Below are 26,268 nucleotides of genomic sequence, written 5' to 3' on the forward strand. Positions count from 1 at the left end.
TGTGCTCTCTTTACCTGGCCCCTGAGGGACACCTCTGTGATGTGCATTCACTTACTTTCTCTGGAACTGGACCACAGGATCAGCAAGCAGGTCAGAGACGTCAAGCTTTCTCCCCTTCTCAATGACATCTGGATGCTTGCGAACCAACAGCCACCCGATGTGGGAGAAGAAGAAGCCTCTGCGGGCATTGTGAGGGTCAGCATCTGTCTCCGAGTACTTGTGGTGGGCTCGGTGGTCCCTGGCCCACTCGAAGATGTCATTCTGCAGAGAGAATGCAGAGCCCGAGTGAAGGGACTGAATGCCCGGGTGCTTCCTGGGAAGCTGCTCGGCCTCCTGGTCCTGAGGCTCATTTCCACTCTCCTCCCATCTTCTCCCCACAGTCCCTCCACCTCAAGTTCAATCCTGCAGGGTGGTCTGGGTGGGTTTCATCAGAACAAGAGTAAATCCTCACTCAGAGGGAACCTCAGCTTGTGTGTGAGATGTGCCCATTGCAGAAGGGTTCAGATTTGTTGGGTGAACTAGAGGGGAGACCTGGAAAAAAGTTCTGGGAGCTACTGAAGCCTCCTAAGAGATAACCTATGTAAAGAAAGAGAGATCCCATCTTCAGATGAGGTTGTCAGAGGAGAGGGTTGACCTTGAGTGTGAAAGGGGTGTTGTTTCTTACACAGAACTCTCTGCCTGCCTCCCCCACTTCAATGGCCTTCTAGTGAGATGCCAGAAAGTAAAAACCCCAAAGAAGTACTTCTCCAAACCCCAGCAAAATACCAAGGCACAAATGACTTTGTTTTAGGACTATTCTAACACATGTAACAGAAAGAGAGGGGAGGCGACTTTGGCTCTGTGAGGCAGTACTCACCAGTGCTTCTCTACTTGGCAAGGACAGGACAGCACTCACCCAAGCTCACGGAACCCAAGAAAGGAGAGGCACCAGAGCTGGGGTGGGGCACTCACCCTACTGACCCTCTAGTGATGGGAAACTCAGGGAGGCTATTAGGGGGCTGGAGGTCCTGGGTGAATCATCAAGGGCAAGAATGGATGCATTTAGGCTGTTCTAATTAAAGAGACCTTATCTATAGTCATGGGTCTGTGAGAGCTACAGGCTTTCAACTTAAACTCAGTTTTTCCATTTTTTTAAAAATAGTTTTTTTAGTTGTAGTTGGACACAAAACCTTTATTTTATTTCTTTATTTTTATGTGGTGCTGAGGATAGAACCCAGTGCTTCACACATGCTAGGTGAGTGCTCTGCCACTGAGCCACAACTACAGCCCCAGTTTTTCCAATTTTTAAAAGTCTACAAAGCTTTAGCCAGGCATGGTAGTGAACACCTATAATCCCAACAGCTCAGGAGGCTGAGGCAGGAGGATCAAGAGTTCAAAGCCAGCCTCAGCAACTTAGCGAGGCCCTAAGCAACTTAGCAAAACTCTGACTCTAAATAAAATATTTTAAAAGGCTGGGGATGTGGCTCGTGGTTAAGCATTCGTGGGTTCAACCCCAAATACTGCCCTTTTTCCCTGACCAAAAATTAAAAAAAAAATCTATAATGCTTTAAAAATTTGAAAGGCAATGTGATCGAGAAGTACTATCTTTGAAAGGAAATCAATCTGAAAATAGAAATTTATATAGTATATTAGCCTTTTCTTCTTATGAAAATGGTAGAAATATCTTATACCAAAATATTCAATACTTGGTAATGTTCTTAGTAGGACTCTTCCATTTCATAGATTATTGGCTTCATGCTGTTGATAAAAAGGGAAGTAATTGCTTCATTTTCAAAGTTCCAACATCTCTTTTAATCCAAAGGAGGTTCCTGAGTGTTTGGTGTCTCAGGCTCACCCAATGCTACTAGACGGCTACTCAACTCACTCATCCCACAGCATCAATGAAATGTTTTAAAGTTGCTTATCCCTTGAGTAATGGGAGAAACAGAGACAGAGACAGAGACGGGGACAGGCAGTAGAGAATCCATAGGACGTATATGCTCAGCTTTGAATATGAAGAAAGAAAAGGAATGCCTAGAAGTCTGTGTTATGCAAAATTCATGGCCTGGCATACTATAATATATAAAGAGGTCTTTAGATTTTTGCCAGTGTATTTAAACACAGTAGCTGGGAAAAGTGAGAGCACTTTATTATTTATAATCACATTGAGTTGGGAAATAATTTCAAATGCCAATCCAATTACTACAACCTAACATAATTTATTCCTTTTGCATTAGCTTATTGCTTTTATTGCAGTGCCCATCTGAGAATGACATAGGAAGAAAGGAGAACACTCTGTCCCCCTTCACAGATGGAAAAGCTAAGGTTTTCATCTAGTAAGTAAAAACAACAATGGAGCAAAGGTATCACTTGTCCAGTTCTCAGTTCAGCTTCCTGTCAATAAGACCTTGCCCTTATACTTCAAGTGTAGGGGCAAAAGTCTTTTGAAGAGCACTCTCATTTTTCTTGTTAAAAGGTTATCTCAGCTCTTTAATTTTCATTCCATGCAAGTTTATAGAAACCGTAAGTGAGGAGTTCCAATAGGCATTATTCTCACAAAATTAAACATTATGCAGAAACAAAACTAAACAACAACAAAAAAAAGCATGAGGATGACAAGTTGAAACAGAGGATTTATTTTAATTCCTTTTGCATGGATAGCTTCCTGTCAGAAGCCACTTGACTGGAATATGGAAGGAAGCCAGGGCTGTGGCCATAGTCCAAAGAATCAAGCACACAACTGAGCCCCAAATACTTAAAGGTATATTTTTGTAGTCCTTTGTTATTGTTTTGTTTTAAACTATAAAGCTGCATCCAGTGGAAAAAGAACAAGATGTGAGTCAACAACAGGACAGAAATATAGCAGGATTCATACATTGGACCCACAGACCTTTTTCTTCCAATTTATCTGCATTTTGCTTCTGCTCTGGAGTGACAGGGAGTGAGCGCGTGGGTGGAGGAGGAGCCTGCCTGTGAGCAGCTGTGTGTACCTATGGTGCTTAGTACAGTCACTGTGTGCTTTTGAGACAAGGAAAAGGGAAAGTAGAGTACAAAGGAGGAAGGGGGGGAGGCAAACAACCTTGGGAAACGGGGAGAGCCCTGTACCGGAAGCCAAGGTCTAGGCCCAGCCATATCCAGATAATCTCTCTCCTCCCTCTCTGTGTTTACATTGTGCTGATCATGTTGGTCTAAAACTCTGTGTGTCATCTTGTCACCCTTGCTTCACAGAAAAGTGAAAAAGAATCCAGCACAGAGAGCTGACAAATGCCCATGGAAGCACTGTCGGTCCATCCGTATTCCATCCATGCCTGTGAGCACAGTGTCATAGGGGCATGGGGTTGAACCCTGCAGCAATTCCAGAAGCCTCACATTCTGACAAATTATTAAATTTGCAACTTAGAGTTTATACTTAATGACAGGTTCTGGTAGATAACAGTCTTCACTAAGCAATCCCATTGCCTTCAAAAGCAGACACTTGCCATTTGTTTGTCGATCATTCCTGAGAAATAATTGGAGGCTGAAGGGACCTACATTAGTTCTAAGAGCCCTGGGCATAGCAGAGGCACAGGCAGGAAGGCATTTTTCACTTGTAGCATGCCTCAATTTGGACTGGCTGAATTTCAAGTATTCAGTAACCACATATAGCTAGTAGCCAGCACACTGGAACTCATGGCTTGAAGTGTCTTATACTTTAGTTTTTAAGAATTCAGTCCTGCCTACTGTTGAGAATGGGAAATTGGCCCAAACCTTATGAAGAGTAAATGGGCAGGCAGCACACATCAGAAGGCTTTGAATTCTATGGAAGTTATCTTAAGAAAATAATCATGGTTGTGTGCAAAGATTTAACCACAGAGATATTCACTGTGGTGAACATTTGGGAAAGCCCCAAATTTCCACATAACAGAATTTCATTGAATATCTTGTGATATAGTAATTAATTAAATGCTACTTGTGTTTATGTGAGCATGAGAGAGTATACATAAAAAGTTTATCTGTACGTAGAAAATTTCTACAAAGAAATAAAAAAAGTCTTAGAGTTGCTTCAGTGGAGATAAGTTGAGGGGTAAGGATGAGAACAAATTACTTTATGCTTTTTCTTTCTTTTTTTAAAATATTTTTTTCGTTGTAGTTGGACACAATATCTTTATTTTATTTATTTATTTTTATATGGTGCTGAGGATCAAACCCAGGGCCTCTCATGTGCTAGGCAAGCGCTCTACTACTGAACCATAATCCCAGCCCCATATGCTTTTTCTTATACTCTGAAATTATTTAAAAAGAGCATCAATTAGTTCTGTAGTGAAAAAAAAAACAATTAACAAAAAAGGATGTTATGAACTGACATAGAATGATGAAACAGAAAGTGGTTCTGTAGAAAGTAGTTTTCAAGCCTTACAGATGTAGAGAATGTGGTAAGGCCTGCAGTCATTCCTAGGTCATTGAAAGATATAGAAGAACTCATTTTTGAGAAGACACTGTAAGTACATGGAAAGCAGGGGTGTCTGCCTTTTCCTTTTTCCTTTTCTTTTCTTTTTTAATTTTTTTTTTCGTTGTAGATGGACACAACACCTTTGTTTTATTTATTTATTTTTATGTGGTGCTGAGGGTTGAACCTCACACATGCTAAGCAGGCACTCTACCACTGAGCTACAACCCCAGCCCCTTGCCTTTTTCTTATATCTATTCCAAGGTATATGATAACGCATGCTGGAGAGGCACATGTATTACATTGACATTGAGAAGTGAAAACACTTCCTTTTCTGGGTCAAATCTCTCACCTTGGAGTGTAAGTCTTTTTCTATTCATAGTTTTAGTTTACTTATATTTTGAGGAAACTTTTCTATCTACAGCCAAAGAGACTTGTATACATTGCTATAATATATAGTATGATATTGACGATTATATATAGTATATGTATATGCATATATTTGTGTGTATATACTATGCAGGATACAGTAGAGTTTTGTATGTTAGTAGTATATATTGTATATAACTAGTTTAAATAATAATGTAACTAAACTGTATGAAATTAATATTCTAGTACATAGTATTTTACAGCTTCATAGTATTAACATCTTATCAATCTGCAGTAAAAAAGGAAAATAGTTTTCAAAATAATATGTACACTGTGGATTTTTCATAAAAACATGTGTTTAAACAGAAAAAATAAAGGCAGTGTATAATTTAACCTGTTTACAGTGGTTCTCTATGGGATATGAGACTGTGAATGATTTTGAATTTTTTCTATTAGTTTGCATTTTCTAAATTTTTATAAGTGGGTTTTTCATTTATAATATGGGAAAAAGACATTATTTTTTTGAAAAAAGTTTCTGTATTCCTGAATGAAAATGTCCCAGCTTCTTCCATCAGTCCTATCTTAGAAAAACTCTGTGAAGCAGTAAGATTCGAGTAATCCAGTCAGTTACTGTATCCTTAGGTCCACCTTCTTCCATCTGGGTTCTCATAGGCACTAATCAACCAATCACACCTCGACTGATGTGGCAACAACCTTGCTTGAACCCACCCTGTATCTATGCATCCAGTAGTGATAAGACTGATAACATCCCTACATGGGGTACCTGCTGAGACTGAAGACATTGAAACTGATCCTCCATCCACAAAGCCCTGGAGTATCACCTGGAACATAAGCAAAGGCAACTCATCTCAAAAGCTCCAGCAAAGTCTGTTATAAAACTACATTTCCCCAACTTTCCTTTTAAGTTCAAAATAAATTCTTGACTCTAGTCATCTAAACTGGAGTAGGGAAAACTGTCTTTTAAGGCTCGCAGAATTTCCACTAGTGGGCAAGATGAAGGCTCAGTGAACAGTGTGTGGCTTGTCCCACAGGACAGATCTGAAACCAGAATCATTGCTTGGTTTTCCCCTGGCCTAACATATTTGCTTCTGACCAGACACTAATACAGTTGTTGTGTCCCCTAATTCAATTTTGTGGCTGCTTAAAGTTCCAAAAGGAGAATTTAACCAGGTGGCCTCAAAACATAGCCAAAGGGAATTCCACTTTTATTCATAACACATCTTTATTTCAAGTCAGTAGTGAGATAGAAACTAAGTCCAACATGTCAGCTTGAACAGGAAGGTTTTAAAATAGAAAGTGTATGAGAAAGAGACAGACAAACAGAGACATTCAATCAAGGATCAAATCAGGGGAGTCACTGCTGCTTCCATTGCTTAGGATCTGTAAGGTTCTTTGGAGATCCACTGTCCCTGGGGTCTGAACTGAATCCCTTCCAGGTCAGATGCCTGGACAGAGGACCATTCAAACCGTGATGAAGATTCAGTGCTTTCCCCATTGTTGATACTGAGTCAGCACTGATTTCCTTCTACATAATGCTGACAATCTGTAAGAATAGTCCAGAAAGTCCCCTGAAGGGGCCTGGCACTGTTCTGCACCACCTGGCAAATCATGGCTGTCTGAGGGCAAGCTGCCACCTGCTGCCTTGCCTTCCTGTGGCTCTTGGCCTGCTTAAGTTTTAAAAGCTGAGCAAGAGTTGAAAAGCCAGTCTAAGTGGTTTCAAAAGTTTTTGCTGATGAACTGTAAAGACTGTAAAAAAGTAAAGGGATGTTCATATTTTCTCCCGTACTCTTCATTTAAATCTCTTATAATGAGAATATATTCAAATAAGATTTTTACACTTTTTAAAGATAGATATAATTTTTATACTGGGATTGAATGGGCACTGAGACACATCCCCAGTCCTTTTATTTTTTTTATTTTGAGACAGGTTACTAAGTTGTTTAGCAAGGCTGGCCTTGAACTTGCAATCCTCCTGACTCAGCCTCCTGAGTTGGGGGGATTACCTACATGCACCACTGCATCAGGCTTTTTTTTTTTTTTAATATTTATTTAGTTGTGAATGAACACACAGTGTCTTTATTTATTTTTATGTGGTGCTGAGGATCGAACCCAGTGCCTCACACATGCGAGGCAAGCCCTTTACCACTGAGCTACAGCCTCAGCCCCTACATCTGGCTTTTTTAATAAACACTTTTAAAATGTCCTGGTGGGTCCTCATATGAATATTTCCAATTTGGATCAGTGGTGTGACCATATTCTAGTCTCCTGAGCAGCCTAGAAAACAATGACACCCCCATAGCAATGAATACACTTAGCTCTCAGATCTCAATTTTTAAATGCTATTCCCCACTAAAAGGAACCAGAGCCCTTGAAAAATGTCTGTTTCAGTACTAGGGTAGAAAAAGTACATGATGGCTTGGTGTGTGCCATTTTGCCAGAAAGAAAGTGCTTGAAAAAGGATGGGTTTTTATCAAAAGGGGATATAGGAGTCCATTCATAGGGTCTCCCACTGGAAAAGCCAGTGTAATTTGTGCATTGAAATAAATAATGACAGTAATGGATTATAAGCCACTTAATTAAAAAAATTCATGGGCCCATAATAAATAAACAGGAAGAATTATACATATGTCCTTACTGTATGATGCCAACGAACAAATGTAGAAGTTATAATAGAGTTACAAATCACTAATTTGCAGTTGTCATAGGAATAAGTGATCTGGGAAGAATCACCAATATATGTTAAAATTATTGAGTAAAAGTTTGATAGATAGAAAATATTTTCATAGGTTAATAATATTTCTATATAAATTATTCATTAATTACAAAAGGAAAAGTAGCAATCTTACAGTGGAGAAACCTGATGGACATCACCCAAGAACTGAAGTTCTTATCACCAATAGTATGACACAGTGATATCACTCACCTCTTTTTTTGTGTATGTGTGTGGTTCTGGGGATTGAACCCAGGGCCTTGTGTATGTGAGGCAAGCACTCTACCAACTGAGCTATATCCCCAGCCCTCATACACTTCTAGTATGATGCTTAGAAGTACACAAGATCACTAATGTAGGGAGGGCTTCCCATATTTTTTATTGGTGCATTATGATCATACACAATGGAAAAATTCATACAAGCATACAATACTAATGTAGTTTTCATACTCCCTAAACACCTATCCTTCTTCACGCAAAAACCAGAAACCAATGATGAAGAAACATGAGCAAACCCAACTGAGAAGCATTCTATAAAGTAACGGGCCAATACATGTCATAAGATCAAAGAAAGAGCAAGGAAGCATTACAGATGAAAGGAATCTAGAGAAATGTTATAACTCATTGTAATGCATGATCCTGAGCTGGATCCCAGACCAGGCCCTGGATATAGTATTATATCAACATTAAATTTCCTGACTTTGGTAAGTGTACTAGCTCTATGTGAAAGTGTCTTGGTTATTAGGAAATATACACAGAAATACTTAAGAACAAAGGAGCATGGTATCTGTAATTTACTCTCCAATGATTCAGAAAAAAATATGAATGCACATATATACACATATGGAGAGAATAATAAAGCAAATGAGGCAATATGCTAATATTCAATGGAAGTGGGTGAAGAGGATACAGGAATTTTTCCTACTATTTTTGCAACTTTTCTGTAAAAAAAATTAAATAGACATTATTTCAAAATAAAAGCTAAAACTAAAAGAAAACTTTCTAAGATGTCCTTATTTAAAATCTGAGTTTTCCCTTTCCCTCCATCCTGATTCAAGTTTTCATCAGTTTTCTTGGGTTCCTGCCCCTCGTCTTTTCATCTCCACAATATCTTTGGATACTATAATATATTCCTTATGTTCATACTCCCCAAACACCTATCCTTCTCTTGCTCATGACTTGAAAACCTCTCCATAACACTTTATTCAAAAATCCAAATTTTATCCTTCTGGGGAAATCAGAAACCTTTGCTGGCCTCAGCATTCTTAGCTTTCCCATTTGATCTTTTGATAAATATTTGCTGACTGGTTATGGGCCAAGAGATAAAGAAGGACAGGACAAGCAAAGTTATTTATGTCTGTAAGGAGTTTGCATTATACAGAGGAGTCAACATGAAACACAAAGTAAATGAATTAAAAATAAAATAGTTTCAGACTGAGATTAGAGCTATGAAATAAATCAATAAGACTTCCAGGGAATAACAAGGAGGAGACATTGATACAGGCAAGTCTTCCCTAATGGAACAATTTTGAGGTTGAGAACCTTTGGGAGTGGCAGTGAGGGAGGGAATGGAGAAACACCTGAGGTCCCAGTAAGCATTGGAAGCAGTCTAGGAACTCAGAAAAGGACGCTGGGTTAGTAGCATGGTGCTAGGGTGAGAGTGGCATGAGAGGTGTTATAGAATAATCAAGAATATATCTGGTCTTTGTTCCTGGTTCTTGACACAGAGCTTGAAACCCTTGGAATTTCTTGAGAGATAGGAGAGCTTTGTTATGCTAATGAAGCATCTTAGGTGCGCCTCTAGACAACCTTAGGATGGAGCAGATCACCAGAAAGACCAGTCATAGGATTAGAGTGCGTACTTTGAGATGAGAGGTGACTGGAGATTGAGTTTGATTACATAGCAAATGATTTAATCAATCATACCTATGCAATGAAATCCTGATGAAAATTCTGGACATCAAGGCTCAATGGAGCTTAACACATTGATGAGCAGGGAGGGTGACGTGCCCTGACTCCATGGGGAGAGGGCATGATGGACTCTGAGGCAGGGACCCTTCCAGACTTTGCCTCATGCAGCAATATCATTTGACTGTTCAGGAGCTGCATCCTTCATACTAAAACTGCAGTTGTAACTATGGTACTTTCCAGTGTCCCATGAGTCATTCTAGTGAATTACTGAACCTGGGAGATTATAGGAACCCCAATTTTATATCTGGTTAATCAGAAGTATCGATAGAGTAGGAACACACTACTATTCTACCATCCTTGCAGTTGATGTCTAAGATGGGGGCAGTCGTGTAGAAGGTTCCACTTTAACTTGTGGGGTTTGATGATGATTCTGAGTGGTTAGTATCAGAACTGTACTGAAGGCCACTAAACTGGGTGAAAACAGAATCAGCATGCAACAGCCTGATGGTGCAGGGCCTTCTAGACCATAATAATAAGGTTGGATTTAATTCCGAATGCAACACTCACCCACTGACAGGTTTGTTTGCTAGAGAATTGTCTAATTTTCAACAAATTCCCTCTGGCCGTGGGATGAAGAAGGGCGAGCACTGAAGCAAGAACTCCAGTTTGGAAGGCTTATTTAGTAGCCTAGCCAAGAGAGGCTCATGACTTGAGCTAGAGGTGGTAGGGACAAGAGGCTTAAAGATCCAAGATATGAATTCATAGCAGAACTGAAGGGAGACTAACAGGCTAAAAGATTGACTGGCAAAAACATATGTAACATCCAGTTTCCTGGTTGGGAAACCTAGGAGAGGAATAATCTGGGAAGAGAAGGTAGAGCGACTTCAGTTTGTGGCACACTGAGTCTGAGATCCAAAAAGAGATGTCATGCAGGGTGTGAGATCTGCAAAACACCATCAGTTTACTTCCTGAATCAGACAGAGGCCACAACTACACTGTGGCTCTGGATGAAATGTGACAATCATTTCTTCCTCTCCACCTTTTCACAAATGTTTCCCCATCTACTCCTTCTTTCTTAGACAAATCCTTTTCACCTTCCAAGTTCAACTCAAAACTCCCTTTTGCATTAGGATTTCTCCAACTGCTCAGCCCATAGTCAGTTCTGCAGCACTAAGGCTCAGCGTGAGGCTTTGGGCAAAGTAACTTGGCACCATCTTGTAAGGATCTGTCTTTATTGCACACAAGCCTAGCTGGCTCAATTAGATTGTAAAGTCTCATAATAAGGACTATTTCTTATATAGCTCTTGTGTTCCTCATCAGCTTTACAGTGCTTTATGCACCCTTGAATTCAAAAGGAATTAACTAGCAGATTTACATCCAAAACAAGGAAAGATCCAACAGGAAGAAGATAAAAATAATCAAATGTTTCTGCCTTCTAAAAGAGTTGTAAAAAAGCAAGCTTAAAAGTTTCCATTTGGCACACGAAATTCAATAAATTTTACCATTAATTAAAACTGTTGATTCAATGACTCCTATAGATATTCTATCTTAGGAACTTGATAAAGGCATCGAAACAATGTCCCTGAAACATTCCCATAACAAACGCTCTGGTTAGCATTAGAAGGAACTGGGACAGGATGATTGAAGAGCCTGAACCAGGGTGAACAGGATCCATGGTGAAAAACTGCTCAATATCTAACAAGCAGGAGGGACAGAGGCAGCTAGCAGAAGGCCCCACTGTGTCTGTGAGATCTAGTTTATTTAGCATCTTCATTAATGACTGGGAACAAGCCTTATGCATTTTGTTAATAACATTTTTGGCTGGTACTAAATTAGGAGGTTCAGCAGACATCATTGAGGCCAGAGAGATAACACAGATGGATCTAAAGAGATTAGAAATATGAATAGAAATTATCACAATGAGATTTGGCTTAGGAGAAATGCAAATGAAGGCAGCTGGGGAAGAAATCATCCAAAATGCAAAATAATCAGGAGGTTGGGAAACCTCGAAAGAAGCAGCAACATAACAGTGTCTGGCAGGAAAGCAGTGGAAGAGAGAATAAGCAGTGACCAAAGTGCCTTCTCAGCCCAGTGGTTGGTGGCAGGTACTAGAGAAGTAGTTTGTCAAGGAACTGCTCTGTGACCACTTCCTTCAGCACCCACGAACATTTCTGGAGACACTGGGGGAAAACTCAACTAAACTCAGACATTTAGGCTTTAGTTTCTTCAATGATCAGAAAAGGCATTAGACTCATGGCTTCTAAGGACCCCCCCAGCTCTAACTGTCCATGATTCTAGAAGAAGAGGGCATGGGCAGGAGAGAAAGCACATAGCAAAGGAGTTCCCTGTTCATAACCTTCTAAAGACCTTCTTTATGATCATAGGCAGAATGAATGGGTGAGCTTAAAAGTGTCACCAAAAAGATTCCAAACAGACAGCACTATCTGTGGACTCTTAAACAAGCATATTTTTCTTGCAATATAGAAGTGGAGCTGAATTAATATATAAAACCTGGTGATTATTTATTGGCAAAAGTACCCTCTACTTTGCCAAGAATTTCTGTCAGTGCAAACTCTCTATGTGCCTTTAAAGTAAATAATATTTTGTTTCTTTTACAAAAATTTAATGACCTAGAAACAGAAATGCAAGCATTGTATAAAGCAAGTATGATCTGCACTAAAGAGGCTCCACTCTACTTGGGGAGGGGAGGGGGATACAAGAGACCAGCCCTGTCGCTTAGTGCGGGCGAATCTGGAACTGCCTTCTGTGCTCAGGCTCTCTGAGGCTGTCACGCTTTCTTTCCCTTGAGGTGCATTTCCTTAGGTGATTTCTCTCATCTCACCTATTTTCCCTGACCTAGATTCCTAGCAAAGATGGAAGGGAGGTATCTTGAGGGAGGAGCAATTTTGTTCTCTACCTTGAAAGGTACACTTTTTATTGGTGGGAAGGACAGAAAAAATAAATGGCGTGCCTCCCACATCAGGCTCAGGAGAGTTTCCTCGGTCTCTCTCCCAGCTCCTGCTCGCACCATTTCATCTGTCAGAGGCTCCTGCCCTGACTGATGGAGTCACGAAGCAGCAGGTATACAGCAACTCCGCTGTGATGAACCTATAAGGGCCCCTCATCACAAGTGAAGGATGAGAGAAGCTGCTCAGAGACAAGCATTTGCTCTTTCCACTTGACTTCCAAATAAACCCCAGAGGGCAAAACGCTGTGGAAAAAGACAAAGTGAGGCATGAGGGGCAAATGCCTTCCAAAACCAAACCAGGAAGGCTTCTCAGGGCATCTGGATCAGGACCATTTCTGGGGCTGCCTGTTTATACAGGAGAAGGAACACTATCAACCGGCCACGTCCACCCATCTTGAAAGGAGGAAAACAAATCCTTTCTGCATGAAAAGCTGCACATGTGAGGCTCAGGCTTGTAGTTAGGGCCGGTGGCAAACACTGAAACAAAATCTCTTAAGGGACAGCTAAATCCTGCACAGAGAACCACTTGGTGTCAAGGATTCTTGAGCCTGCAGTAGTGCTCCAATGTTTTGTTCTCTTCTGCTCAACTGCCACTACGTGCTGCTGCTAACACCCAGGACATACTGGAGGGCACTGGCCTCCTTGAAAGCAAGGAGGTTAAGTCTGCCTTTTTGATATACACGACCCACAGAGACCCAGCCTTTGGGGATGGACTATGATCCTAAATCTTGCAGGAAAACTCCAAGGTCTCATGACTGTGGTCTGAGGCTTACCTGTACCAATGAAATGAATGAGGCCATGCTATTCCCCTGCCCAATACCCTGCAGTGCCTTACGATGGCATTTAGTCCAATATCCAAACTCCATGCTGAACTAAAAAGCCCCTGTCCCCCTCTCTGGCCTCTTCTATGATTATCTTCTCCCAAACATGGACCAGTCACACGTGCCATCGTTCTGCTCCTTGAACACATTATACCTGTCCCAGATTTCCTTTCGCTCCTCCCTCTATCTGGAATGCTCTTACCCTACTGTTCTGTCCTTTTGGTCTCAGCTCTAAGGTCACCTCCTCAGCAAGGTCTTCTTTGATCACATTTGTTTTGGTTTAAGACATGAGGTGTCCCCAAAAGTTCGTGTGTAAGACGATGGAAGGAGGTTCAGAGGTGAAATGATGAGGCTATGACAGCCTTAACCTAATCAGTGCATGGATCCCCTGATGGGGATTAACTGGGTGGTAACTGAGGCAGGTAGGGTGTGGCTAGAGGAGGTGGGTCAGTGTGGTGTGCCTTAGGGGTGTATATTTTGTCCCTGGAGAGTGGAGCTATCTCTCTCTCTCTCTGCTTCCTTGTGCCATCTCCTGAGCAGCTTTCCTCTACCGCACTCTTCTGCCATGATCGTGATGTTCTGCCTCACCAAGGACCCAGAGCAATGGAGCCTATGGACTGAGACCTCTGCAACCATGAGCCTCCAAGTAAAGTTTTCCTCCTCTAAAATTGTTCTTGTCAGGTCTTTTGGTCACAGTGATGAAAAAGGTGACTGAAAATACATTCTCTAATTTCTTAGAGCACCACCTCCCTGGTGCTGTTTATCATAGAGCTGCATTTGAGCTCTTGATAGCCTTCTTCTTGCTCTGGGCATATTTGTTTATTCCTTTGCTTGTGTTCATTTGCTCTTTCTCCCTCTGTAACACGCACATCCTGAGGACAGGGACCTTGTCTGTCTTATTCTCCAGTGCCTGGATAAATATATATTCAGATGCTCTGAGAAGCATTAGGGCAGGCCAGGAAACAGGTGGCCTCTGGAGTATGCCACCTACATTGGAAGCCCTCTCTGTCACTTAAACCCATATATCCTTAGACAGGTCACATAGCATCTTTTCTTTCTGTTTTCTCACCTATCAAATGAGGAAAACCTAATTTGTAGCATGTTAGCAGATGACTATATAAAAGTACCTGATGAAGTGCTGGTATGTGGTTAGCATTCAATAATCATCTTACTCTATTCTGTTGTTATTCTTGTTGTAATTATTATATTCTTGCCAAAGTCTATGACCCATGGTTTCATGATTCACTTAACATATTTATGTGTAAAGTTTGTTCCATTCACAAATCACACTGTAACCCTAACAGAACAAGCTGCAAGCCATTGCCTCCACATTCACAGTGAGATAAAAGCTGGACAAACTGAAAGCCGACAACTCTTCTTACGTCTATTGGAGATCAAGCTCATAAGACATATGGCTGCCCCCTAAACTAGACAGAGGCAGCACAGAGGATCAGGGGAGCAGACACCCAGGAGCAAAGCCCAGAACTAGAGCCAGTACAGGTTGGAGCACTTGAAACCATAACTGATAGATTGCTGGAGGCTCATTGTGGTCAACCTAAGAGCTAAAACTCCTGAGGGTGCCCAGTCCTAGGGGACCCCAACCCTACCATGAATTGTTCTCACTATGATTTCTGAAAAACGTCCCTGGGTTTCCTGCAGGAGGAGGAGAAAACCAACCATTTTGAATTATGGCCAGAACTCTTCATTCTCCCTAACAAGGCCTTTACTCAGAGAAACTACTTCACCAGAGCCTAACCAACTGGAGTCTTACCAAAGCCTAACTACTCTAGGGGAAGGAAAATACCCAACTCAGGAACACTAAAAGACTGAGACCTAATCATAGACTGCTTCCTGTGTTAATCATCATTCTGTGACCGTGACAAAATACTTGAGAGAATCAATGTAATAAGGGGAAGATGTTTATTTTGACTCTCTGTTTCAGAGGCTCCCATCCATGGATATTGTCTCTGATGCTTTGGGACCATGGCAGTACATTGCATCATGGCAGGGCATGTGGCAGAGGAGGCCTGTTCACCTCATGGCAACCAGGAAGAAAAAATGAGATGAGGGGCCAGGGTCCTAATATTTCTTTCAAGGGCACATGCCCAATGGCCTAACTTCTTCCACTAGGTCTCAATTTCTAAAGGTTCTACTACCTGCCAGCAGTGCCAGGCTAGGGCTCATGGGCTTGTACGGGATGTTCCAGATCTTTATAGAATGCTTCCCTTTCCTCCACGTTATTACCACATCATTAGGGGTCATTACCAGAAGCTGCAATGGAAAGAATTGAAAGCCCAAGAAGAAGTTTCTAGGAAAACCAAAGACAATGAAGGTAACAGAAGGAAAAGGACTTAGGTCAGAAAATCAGGCCAACATAAAGAAAGAGCATCAGGGGACAAATGAAGATAAAATAAAAACATATTTTTAATTCTTAACTGGTCTAAAACATAACAGTTTGCTTAAAAATAATACTAGCAACAATGCATCTGGTGATTTTAGCCTAGAATAAATAAAAATGAATGGCAACAATGTCATAAGGGTCAGGAGGGAGAAATGAATTGGGTATTTGCAACACTGCAAAGTGGTATAGTACTTTTTTTTTGAGGTGCTGGTGATTGAACCCAGGGCCTCAAGCATGCTAGGTTAAGTGCTCTATGGTACAGTATGACTTGAAAGTGTACTAGGATTAATTGTAAATGTACATTGCAAATTCTAGGAAACCACTAATTTTTTTTAAAGTGTCACTGATATGCTAAGAGAAGAGAGAAAATAGAATCATGCAAAAATCAGTAAAAATCACAAAGGACAGAAAAAGAACAGAAGACAGAAATAGGAAATGAGAACAAGGGTAATAAATAGAAGACAGGAACATAGTAGATATTAATCCAACTGTATCAGTAGTCACTTTAAATGTGATGGTCTAAGTTAGAAGATAGAGACTTGGGCTGGGGATGTAGCTCCACAAATGAGCATGTGCTTAGCATGCATCAGGGCCTGGGATCATACCCACCCACCAAAAAGACGAGGCTATTCAGAGTGGATTAAAAAAAAACTGACCAACCATATGCTGTGTGCAAATCACACTGTAGGACACCACATAGGAACTTCCATGTGTAAGCCAAAAGATCCCCAGCCGGAAGCTCAGGAGACCTGAGTTTCTGTCTGAGTCTATCCACCACTGACAAGTCACTAATGTTCTCTGAGTTACATGTTCACCTCTTTGAAAAGATAAGAGGATTTAGACTGAGTTCCCTAAGGTTACTTCCATCTTTAAATCTTATGTCTCATGACCCAATGAGGAAATGGGCCATCATTGAGGAGGATGAAGCATCTAGCAGGTGCTTTTAATTGGACTGGGTTCACAAGAGAGTCAGTGCAGCCAGCAGATGTGGGTGTGCAAACACAAGAGCACAAAACCAGTCCTGATGACTGTTCCTGGAAACTGGAGACCACTGAACAGCAGGAATCCCTCACCTGGGTCCACAAGTGACTAGGACAAAATTATAAGGAAATTGCAAGCCATCTTTAGGTTGACTTGCATCCTATTAAAAAGGGAGGAGGTCAGGCCCGAACTCAGGGGGTTGTTGCAGAATAACAAGGGAGTAAAGGGGCTAGAGGGTTTTTACAGTTCTTGTCAGAAATCCTGTTCCATCGTCATCTTTTCAAACTAAAAGTGCCCCCACTTTTCCTGACTGATGCATATCTTCTCTACAGAAGAAACAGAAAAGAGAGCTTTAATTTTAAGATTGTTCTTAATGATCAGGATCTTGTGTGCAGTATCTAGCCTAAGAGATAACTATGGCATGCCTTGTCCATTTTGGCCGAAGATATGGACATTCTGATGGAGGGAAAGTGGGGGGGGGGGACCTTTGAGACACTTTAAAAATCCAGGGGAACATCAAAGGGAACTAAGTCAATGGCTGCATTAAGTTGGGGTTGGGGGTCAATACCCTACATGGGAAGATCACCACATATTTTTTCACTCTTCCAGGTTGTTCTCCTCTGGAGATTAAATGATCTAGACTGACTGTTCTTTCCCACTGATACCAATATACATAGTTATGGAAGCCAGCCCTACGCTTACCTTAACACCCTTTGTTTAGTGACATTATCATGTAAAACCAGACCCATGAAGCACTGAAATTTCCACTGAGATATTCTGGGAATTCTAATATCCCACTAGATGAAAAAGCCCCCTTGAGGGCAAGGATTTTGAGTGATATTCATTGTTAGACCCAGTGCCTATACTAAGTGCTTAATAAATATTTGTTGAATGAATAAAAAAATCACCACAAATGTGGGTCTTGAAGGAAGTGTGCATAGTCGAATATGATTTCTAAAAATGCTTTTCAAAGTTATTCATTTTTTAAATTTATTTAACAATTAGTGAACATTTTCTATATGATAGCTACCAGAATATAGAAATGAGATAGTATGTGGATTCTCATAAAACACAAGAGGAAGAATAATACTAATAGAATGCTATTAGAAGCTTAATGCTTTTTCCCCCCAATAATTTCATCCTCCTATCAATTATTATTATGCTCCCTTTGCAGACAAAGAAACTGGGATTTGCATAAAAGCAGACTAAACAGCACATCTAGCAAACAGTAGAGCCAAGGATCTTGGTACTTCCCTACCATGTATTTTCTTCCCCAAGTAAGTTAAAATCACAGCCCGACATTCTGTTATGTGATGTTTTGTTAAGGACAATTTGGTTTTAAAATATTGAGTTACAAACAAATAATTTCATTGGGAAAATAAGAATCAGAGTTTTAGGCTCTCAGTCACGAGTTATTTATCTTGGAAAAAAAATCCAAGAATAGGGATGTTTTATAACTACTTGAATGTGCAACTGGAGGTTAAAAATAATAAACTGCTTGAACAAAATAAATGAAAATATTGAGTTCAGCCCTGAATGGCATCACAGAACTAAGTCAATGAGTTTCTAAGTGATGATAAACAGAATACAACATTGAAATAAGAACATGGTTAAACTCAAAATAAAGTGCAGCATAGTTCCCTTTGCCAACATGGAACCAAGAACATGGAACCAAGAAGTAGTCAAGCTCTCCTTTGTGTGTAGTAGGGTCTTTCCTAGGACCCTGGACTAATTTCTGACTGTGCCTGAATTCTCTAACCAGTACATATCCATATCACCAACTGTGTTTCCCAAACTGATCTACTGTGTTAAGTCCTGTTTGCTCTGGGAAAGCTGAAACTGTGGAGGGAATCCTAAAGCTAGGGACATGAATTTATAGCCACAAGAGAAACGCTCAGGGTCAGACTCTCTTCTAGGGAAGCAGGTGGACATGCCAGCTGTGAGGGTGCCGGTTTCCCCAGAACCAAAGGCAGCTTCAGGAATCACCATTCCTTCCTAATGGTGGAAATAAACAGAGCCTAGATTGATCTGCACACATATATGGGCAGAAACTTTGAAACAAGTTGTTCCTATCTGTGCTGCCTAATTAATAGGTGAAGAATTAGGGGCAATGGGGGGAAATCTGTGATCAAATAAAAATCCCAGCAGCTCAGAAAGTGCCCAAGGTGGTGGGAAATGGTCTAGGACTGAAATTGTCCTAAAGGATAGGGCCAAATCCTGGTGCACTGGTGACCTCTTACACTGTGATAGGTCCCTGGAATTTTCAATGATTACATAACAACCCTGCAAATGAAATCATACTCTTTTACAAATGAATAAAGTGGAGATGAGGAGTGATTCCCAGCCAGCAACCATCAGAGCAGAATCCCTGAGTCTTCCAACACGGGGTCAAAAAGCCTTTCCACCAAGGCCTTGTAGGGTAAGCTCAGGACACTGATTTGTAAGAACAATGACTATGGAGTCAGATTGATCTGCGTTTGCCCACCTTGGATTTTAGCCCTATAACTTGGGCAAGTTTTCTAACTTCATTAAACTTCTATTTCCTCATCTGGCTCATGAGGCTCTTGTGAGGATCAAATGTGATATACATAGCGCATGCTTAGCACAGAACTTGGCCCCTGGTTAGAGCTGGACAAATGTTGAGGGCTTCAGGGCATGTTTCTAGCATAAATGCTAGAAAAAAATGGGGACAGAGAGTGCTTGGGGCCTGAGCACTTACTAGGACCAGGGTGGAGAGTGTCAGCCCACCTCTCTCTTCCTCCCACACTGCCTTCTGCACTGGGTCCCCTCAGCAGAAACCCTCCTTTCCCACCTGGAAAGCCATGGAGTTGGCAGCAGCCAAAAATATCCTCAGGGGCAGCTTGGCCTTGTAGGACCTGTGGCTCCACAAGCGATGGGCACCAGCTGTCACACCCAGAGCAGTCAGGAGGAAGCAGAAGTAGGCTGTAAGACATAGAACAGAGAATGTCAATAATTGTCACTGAGCCCTTCAATATCCCCATGTGTCTTCCCTTCCCGAGTAGCAACCCATGTGAAATGACATCAGAGGAAGAATCTGCAACGTGAAGAATTAGTAACTTGAGAAGTCTTTTTATTGATTGGTAGCTTTCCAGTACCAGACAGAAGCAGAGAGAAATTTCAACCTGAGTTCAGGAGGTTTTAAGTGTCATTTCCCCCTCTATATCAAACAAATCTTTAATTTGCTATTGTTTCTCGCTGACCTTGATGCAAAGTCACAAACATATGAACAGGCATATGTGACCTAGGCCTGCCCTCACTTCTGCAGTGAGATTGATCTCTGTTCTGCCTCCTCATTGGCTCCCATGCCAGGGTGAGTGTTATGTGAACAGTATACTTCTGAGTGGCTGTGCCTATTATCATGGGACCACAGGCATTGGTTTGAAGGAAATTGGGCCAGACTTAAGAGCAGTGAAGTCTGACTCAAGGCCAGTGAGAATAGGGATAAGGCTGACCAGAGGAACAGCAAGACTTGTCTTCTAGAAATCCTCACTTATATCATCATGAGGGCCTGAGATAGGAAGATGGCCAGCTGGGGACATTTTTCTACAGTGGGGCTTTCTGAGTGTCACACACTTAAACATATGTCCATCTCTCACACTCATCACAAGTGTTGTTGCATTCATTTTATAGTTGAGGAGCAGCATCTCTAAGAAGTTGAGTGGCAAGTTCTACATCTCAACTCAAGTCAGTCTTGTTCCCATGCCTCTGACCAGAGACCCCCATACCACCACTGCTACTGTTGGTGATGGTGGTGATGGTGATGGAGGTGGAGGTGGTTGGTGGTGAAGTTAGAGATGGTAGTGGCAATGGTGGTGGAGGTGGTGGTGAAGATGGTCATAATGGTGATGGTGGTGATGATCCTAATGGTGATGGAGGGGGAGGTAGTGGTATTTTTGGAGGTAGGAGTGGTAGTGGCGATGGTGGTGGATGTGTTGGTGATAAAGGTAGAGTGATAGTGGTGATGGTGGTGGAGGTGGTGGTGGAGATGGCATTGGTGATAAATGTAGTGGTGATGGAGGTGGTGGTGGTCAATGTGATAGTGGTGATGGTAGAGGATGTAGTGATGGTGGTGGTGGAGGTGGAGGTGTAGGTGGTGGAGATAAAGGCGGTAGTGGCGATGGTGGTGGAGGTGGTGGTAGTCATGGTTTGCTCTTTGCCTGGAGGCCTGGGAGTGGAATAAGTCCATGGTAGAAAATAGAAGCACAGGGACCCAAAAATGATGACTATTGAGATAATCGTAACTACTATAGTAGTGGCAAAGCAATGTGCCCACATAATGCTAAATATTTTACTTGATCATCTTACAACTCTATGGGGTTTGTAAAATGGGAGTTCCTGACCACTATACTAGTCTTTGCCTCCAAGAGACATCAAGTAAGTTTTATCTTCTCTTCCCCACCCCCTACTGTCATCTTGGATATTGGATCTCAATCTAATGTAAAAGTGAGCTGCTTCCTTATTGGAGGAAGAGTCCTAACCCAGACCATAGGAATGTGGGCTTTACAAAATTCCTTCAAGCACTTAACATAGCCAGGGCCCTCCATAAAGAACTGCCAGAGAGAAAGTGTCAGGCTGTTAGCCATGAGCTGTGATTTGCCAAATTAAAAAGAAAAAAAGCCTTGAACTGTGAGAGCAGCTGTAAATAGTCCCAGGCCAAGATGCTTATGTAGGGAGCCCACCATAGCACTTCTCTGGAAGAATTCTACGGCAACTTAGATCAATATACACAAATATATCAATATACATATTTAAAAGGAGCCCAATATTACATCTTCCAAAAGTTAAGTGTTTGACGGATCTTGTTCTCAGTCTATATTTATATGGTTCTGAAAACAAGATTTAGTCTTAGCCCTGAGACGAATGAGTCCCTGAATATACGTTGTTTTCATGAACTTCACAAATCATTCCTTACTTGAAAGGTTAAAAAGCAAAAAACAAACAACAATCTGCCCACAAATCACAGAAAGTGCAGCAAATAAAAAGCTCTGATCTTTGTTATTATAATTTAACCTTAGTCAGGAGTCTATGAAATGGATAGTTATTTTCCATGTCATCCATGGCCTTCATGTCTCTACTAATAACTTTTTTCAGCTGTCAAGTAGTTAGGAGACAAGTAAAATCTAGAATGGAAAAATTTAATGTGACTCTATTTTGCCAGTGGGCTGACACTGGACCTTAGATGCAATCAAATTAATTTGAAGACTCTATGAAAAGCACGGCCCCCAAATGAATCACTCCAACCTACATTTCCCAGTCAGACCACTACCACAGACTGTGGCTTTGTCTTGTCCTTTTGGGAAACTCCAAAAATTTAGGAGTTATGTACATGAATGGTGTGTCCATGCCCAAAACACTAACAAAGAACTCAAACTAAGGACTGAACTGGGCAGTAGTGGATGTTGGTTTTCCATGGTCCTTCATGAAATCCAGGCCTGACCTGGCCCTATCTTCCTGATAATGAGAATAAACATTTGACCCAACATTTCTCTTTCTTCTGGTTCAAAGCCCAATCCAGGGTTAACCAAGGTCACATATCACAAGATAAGATATGCTGTTTGCATTAATAAAGAATGAGGCCAAGAAGGGAAGACGCAAAGATGACAGAGGTATCCATGAGAGCCAGAGGGAGAACTATTGGCCTTGAGCTACTGATTGAAGGCTCAGGAGCTCTGCAGTCCCTATTTGATCCTATGGGCCTCCCTAGTATATTTCTGAGCTACGATAGTCCACAAATCCTTTTTTCTTATTTAAACTAGTTTGGATTTCTGAGGCTTAAATCCTACAAACCCTCTTGGGAGGAAAGCAACCCTCTGATCATGATTCAAATGAGGATAAACCACAAAAACCCCAAGCTGATCTGAGGATTTATAAACTGTCCCTTTACAGGACTTAGTATTCCTGTTTTGATGGGGCCAAGTCTCTGTTCTTCTCTTCTGTGGTCTTTATGTCAATTAATATTCAAACAAAATTTCTGGTAGGTGCTGGCCAGCTGGCTCTGAGGTGATAAAATCGACACAGAATTGATAACTTTGAAAACAAAAAAGGTGTAATGAGCAACACTGAACCCTTTACCAACTAGCTATGCCTTTAACAGAAAGGTCAATAAAAACCAGAATCACAAGATGACCAAACACCAACAAACAAGTATAGTGTCCTGGATGCAAACGAGTTACAGACTGTGGTTAGCTCAAACACACACACAAAAAAAAAAAAAAGAAAAAAGAAATGCATTAAAAAGATGTCGAGTAGCCTGGAGAACTCCAGGGAGGTCTGCAGGACAGACCTTTGCCTGCAGCCTCCAACATAGCCCTACCATTTTCCACCTCCTGGCCTTGTGCTATCTCCTCCCTGTAAGTAACCTGCTTCTTACCAAAGGAATATAGCGACATTGAGCGAATGCCAGTTCCATGATTAGGTTACAAAACACTTGCTAGCAGATTCTCTCAAGCTGTTTGTGATGAAGCAAGGCCCACACAGCAAGAAATTGGGGGTTCCTCCAACCAATCACCAGCAAGGAAATGAGGTATTTCAGTCAGCTTTTTTGCTGCTGTTACCCAAAGACCTGACAAGAACTATTTCAGAGGAAGAAAAGTTTACTTGGGGCTCATGGTTTCAGAGGTCTCAGTTCATAGAAGGCTGACTCTGTTGCTATGGGCCCAAGGTGATGTAGAATATCGTGGCAGAAATGTGTGGTAGAGAAAATCAGCTCAGGACATGACAAAATATATACTCCAAAATCACACCCACACCCTACCTGCCTACCATTACCACCAGATAATACCTATCAGGGGATTGGGTTATAACTCTCATCATCTAATCATTTCACCTCTGAACCTTCATGCATTGTCTCACACATGAGCTTTTGGGGGACACCTCATATCTAAACTATGACATGAGTCCCTCAGTCTCTTAGTCACAAGGAACCAGATCCTGCCTACAACAATGTGAGTGATCTTGGAAGCAGATCCCTCCCGCAGTGAGCCTTCAAATGAAACTGCAGCCCTGGCCAATACACTGCAGTCTCTTGCGATACCCTGAGACAGAGGACTCCTTAAGCCATGCCTGAATTCCTGCCCCAAAAAAGCTATGATAAAGGAGATGTGTTTTTGTTTTTAAAACAAAACTTAGAGCAAAATGCTAAATGTGGAGGTAATCTGTTTTGCAACAAGAATTAATATAAGACTTAAGCAGGAACCTTGCCTTCAGGTAAGGAAAGTGCATCTTTAAATTCTGGTTGGAGAAGTTTGTCATCTATCGACAGAAAGCAGACTGGTATTGCATGGTGCTAGTGGGGGGGAAGTAAGAAGAGACGGGAGTGACAGCCAGAGGGTTTGATCAGTGAGAGGGGACAAAAGTATTTTAAAACTGATTTGATGATACTTGGCCAATTCTGTGAACAGATTAAAAACCAAATAACTGTACATTTCAAATGGGTGAATTATACAGTATGTAAGTTATATAACTCAATAAAACCATTATTTTAAAAAATTTTAGTTGTAAATGGACATAATATCTTTATCTATTTTTATGTGGTGCTGAGGATCAAACCCAGTGCCTCACACATGCAAGACAAGTGCTCTACCACTGAGTTAAAACCCCAGCCCAATAAAACTATTATTTAAAAAAGCAAATTATTACTGAATTACTAGTAGTTTTTACTATGCATATTATTTTTCAATGTGAAATTAAATAGATAAAACAAAACAGACAAAACCTGACAGATTACCTAGGATGCCACCAGGATCATCAACACCCCTGACACTCTCATAGCATGGACCCTGAAATCTCCCACCATTGCCAAGAAGATCTGTTTGATCCTAGGCCTATGCCTGAATCCACCAAGATCCAAGATTCTGAGGCAGAAACATCCCAATACCCACAGTTGGGTCATAAACCCAAGCTCTAGCATCCAATGTCAAGAAGAAGGAGAACCCACGGCTCCTCGGGCTTCCACAGTGGAAGCCAGAGTCTCCCATCTATCCAGATTCTCCTGTTTGGTGAGATATTGGTAAAATTATTGTTAGTGACCCCACCCCCACCCCCGCTGCCATACCATATGGCAGAAAATATTCCTAGAGAGATAATAGAAACCAAAAATTAGAGCTCTCTAAATTCTGGACCTGTAAAGAAGGAGAGATAAGACAGCCCCTTCAAGAGCCAGGTATTAGACAGAAGGAAGCAATTATCAGTGTTCTCTAATCCTCACTTAAAATCCACGTCTCTCTAGCATGAGAGTGAGAATTAATAAATTATAGCTACCATCGATTGAGAGCTTTTGATGTGCCTGGCCCTGCTATAAGTTATATATAGTAATTCATTTAATACTCACCTCAGGTCAAAAGAGTAGGTAACATTATGATCTCTATTATGCAGATGAAGGAAACTATACTGAAAGTGATAGAGGCAGGACACAATCTCAGGAAGAGGCCTGCTCTGAACAAACCTGTTGATTGCTGACCCCTGGAGGTGGCCTGCATTCTAGCAGGAGGAGCATGAATGTATCATTTCCTTTCAGTCAGCTCAGAACACAAGCTGAAGGTCAAAGCCCTTGTTTTACCTTGTGCCTTTATCAGCTCACATGTTTTCTCTCCCACCAACAACACCTTCACCATGATTCTGCACCTGGTTCAGCCTCAGTTGGACATAAACATAAGCACTAGGCAACCCAGGATTTCATGGCACAGTTGACTGAGCTCCTAATGTGTACCAGTCCCTTGGCTCAGAGCCAGGTTTGCCTAAGGCTATACCAAGAGGGTCCTTTCCCTCCTGGAGTTAATGGCAGTTTGAAAAGTGAATTAACTGCTATGTAATACAAATTATGGCAAGAGCCGCAGAGAAAATGAACAGAATACAATCCTTCGCGCCCTTCCTTTCCAACTTGGGCCTGGCATAACGTCTCCTGCAGAGCAGGGTGATGAGAAGAAGGGCTGTTCTGCCATCAACAAGGTCCAGACCCGGGTATACACCATCAACATTCACAAGCACATCTGTGGAGTGGGCTTCAAGAGATGTACTCTTTGGGCACTCAAAGCAATCTGGAAATTTGCCATGAAGGAGATGGGAACTCCAGATGTGCGAATTGATACCAGGCTCAACAGCTGTCTGGGCCAAAGGAACAAGGAATGTCCCATATCGTATTCGTGTGCTATTGTCCAGAAAATGTGAAGATGAAGATTCACCAAACAAACTCTATTTTGGGTAACCTGCATCTCTGTTACCACATTCAAAAATCTACACACAGTCAATGTGGATGAGAACTAACTGCTGATTGACAAATAAAGTTATAAAACTTAAAGAAAGAAAGAAATGAACAGAATAATAGGCAAGAGATTAAAAGGGGGATAAGTTAGTTTGAGGACCAGAGAAGGCTTTGCAGAGGCAGTTCCCACACCCTCAGGATGAGGAGTTACCCAAGCAAGATGGGAGAAAGCAAGATTCAGGCAGAGGAACCAGCAGCTACAAAACCCTAAGGCTAAAAACAGGGATCTGTTTTTAAAAAGCTTCATTACACCTGTAATCCCAGAGGCTTGAGAGGCTGAGGCAGAAGGATCGCAAGCTCAAACCTAGCCTCAGCAATGGCAAGGTGCTAAGCAACTTAGGGAGACTCTGTCTCTAAATAAAATACAAAATAGTGGTTGAGTGCCCCTCAATCCCCAGTAC

The 26,268-nt window shown here is 41.5% G+C and overlaps 1 protein-coding gene and 1 pseudogene across 1 annotated transcript in view; one reads left to right on the forward strand and one right to left on the reverse strand.

The window, feature by feature from the left end:
* Scd5 (stearoyl-CoA desaturase 5) overlaps window positions 1–26,268 on the reverse strand; it is a 147,577-nt gene that overhangs the window by 45,069 nt on the left and 76,240 nt on the right. Inside the window, exons 2-3 of the mRNA XM_027939783.2 lie at window positions 19,400–19,530; window positions 56–261 (exon numbers count right to left, since the gene is read on the reverse strand). Coding sequence (XP_027795584.1) covers window positions 56–261; window positions 19,400–19,530 — 337 coding nt within the window. The remainder of the gene's footprint in view (window positions 1–55; window positions 262–19,399; window positions 19,531–26,268) is intronic.
* On the forward strand, window positions 20,726–25,869 carry LOC114096288 (large ribosomal subunit protein eL31-like; annotated as a pseudogene).

Source organism: Marmota flaviventris, chromosome 7 (genome assembly GCF_047511675.1).
Source record: "Marmota flaviventris isolate mMarFla1 chromosome 7, mMarFla1.hap1, whole genome shotgun sequence".
NCBI lineage: Eukaryota > Metazoa > Chordata > Mammalia > Rodentia > Sciuridae > Marmota > Marmota flaviventris.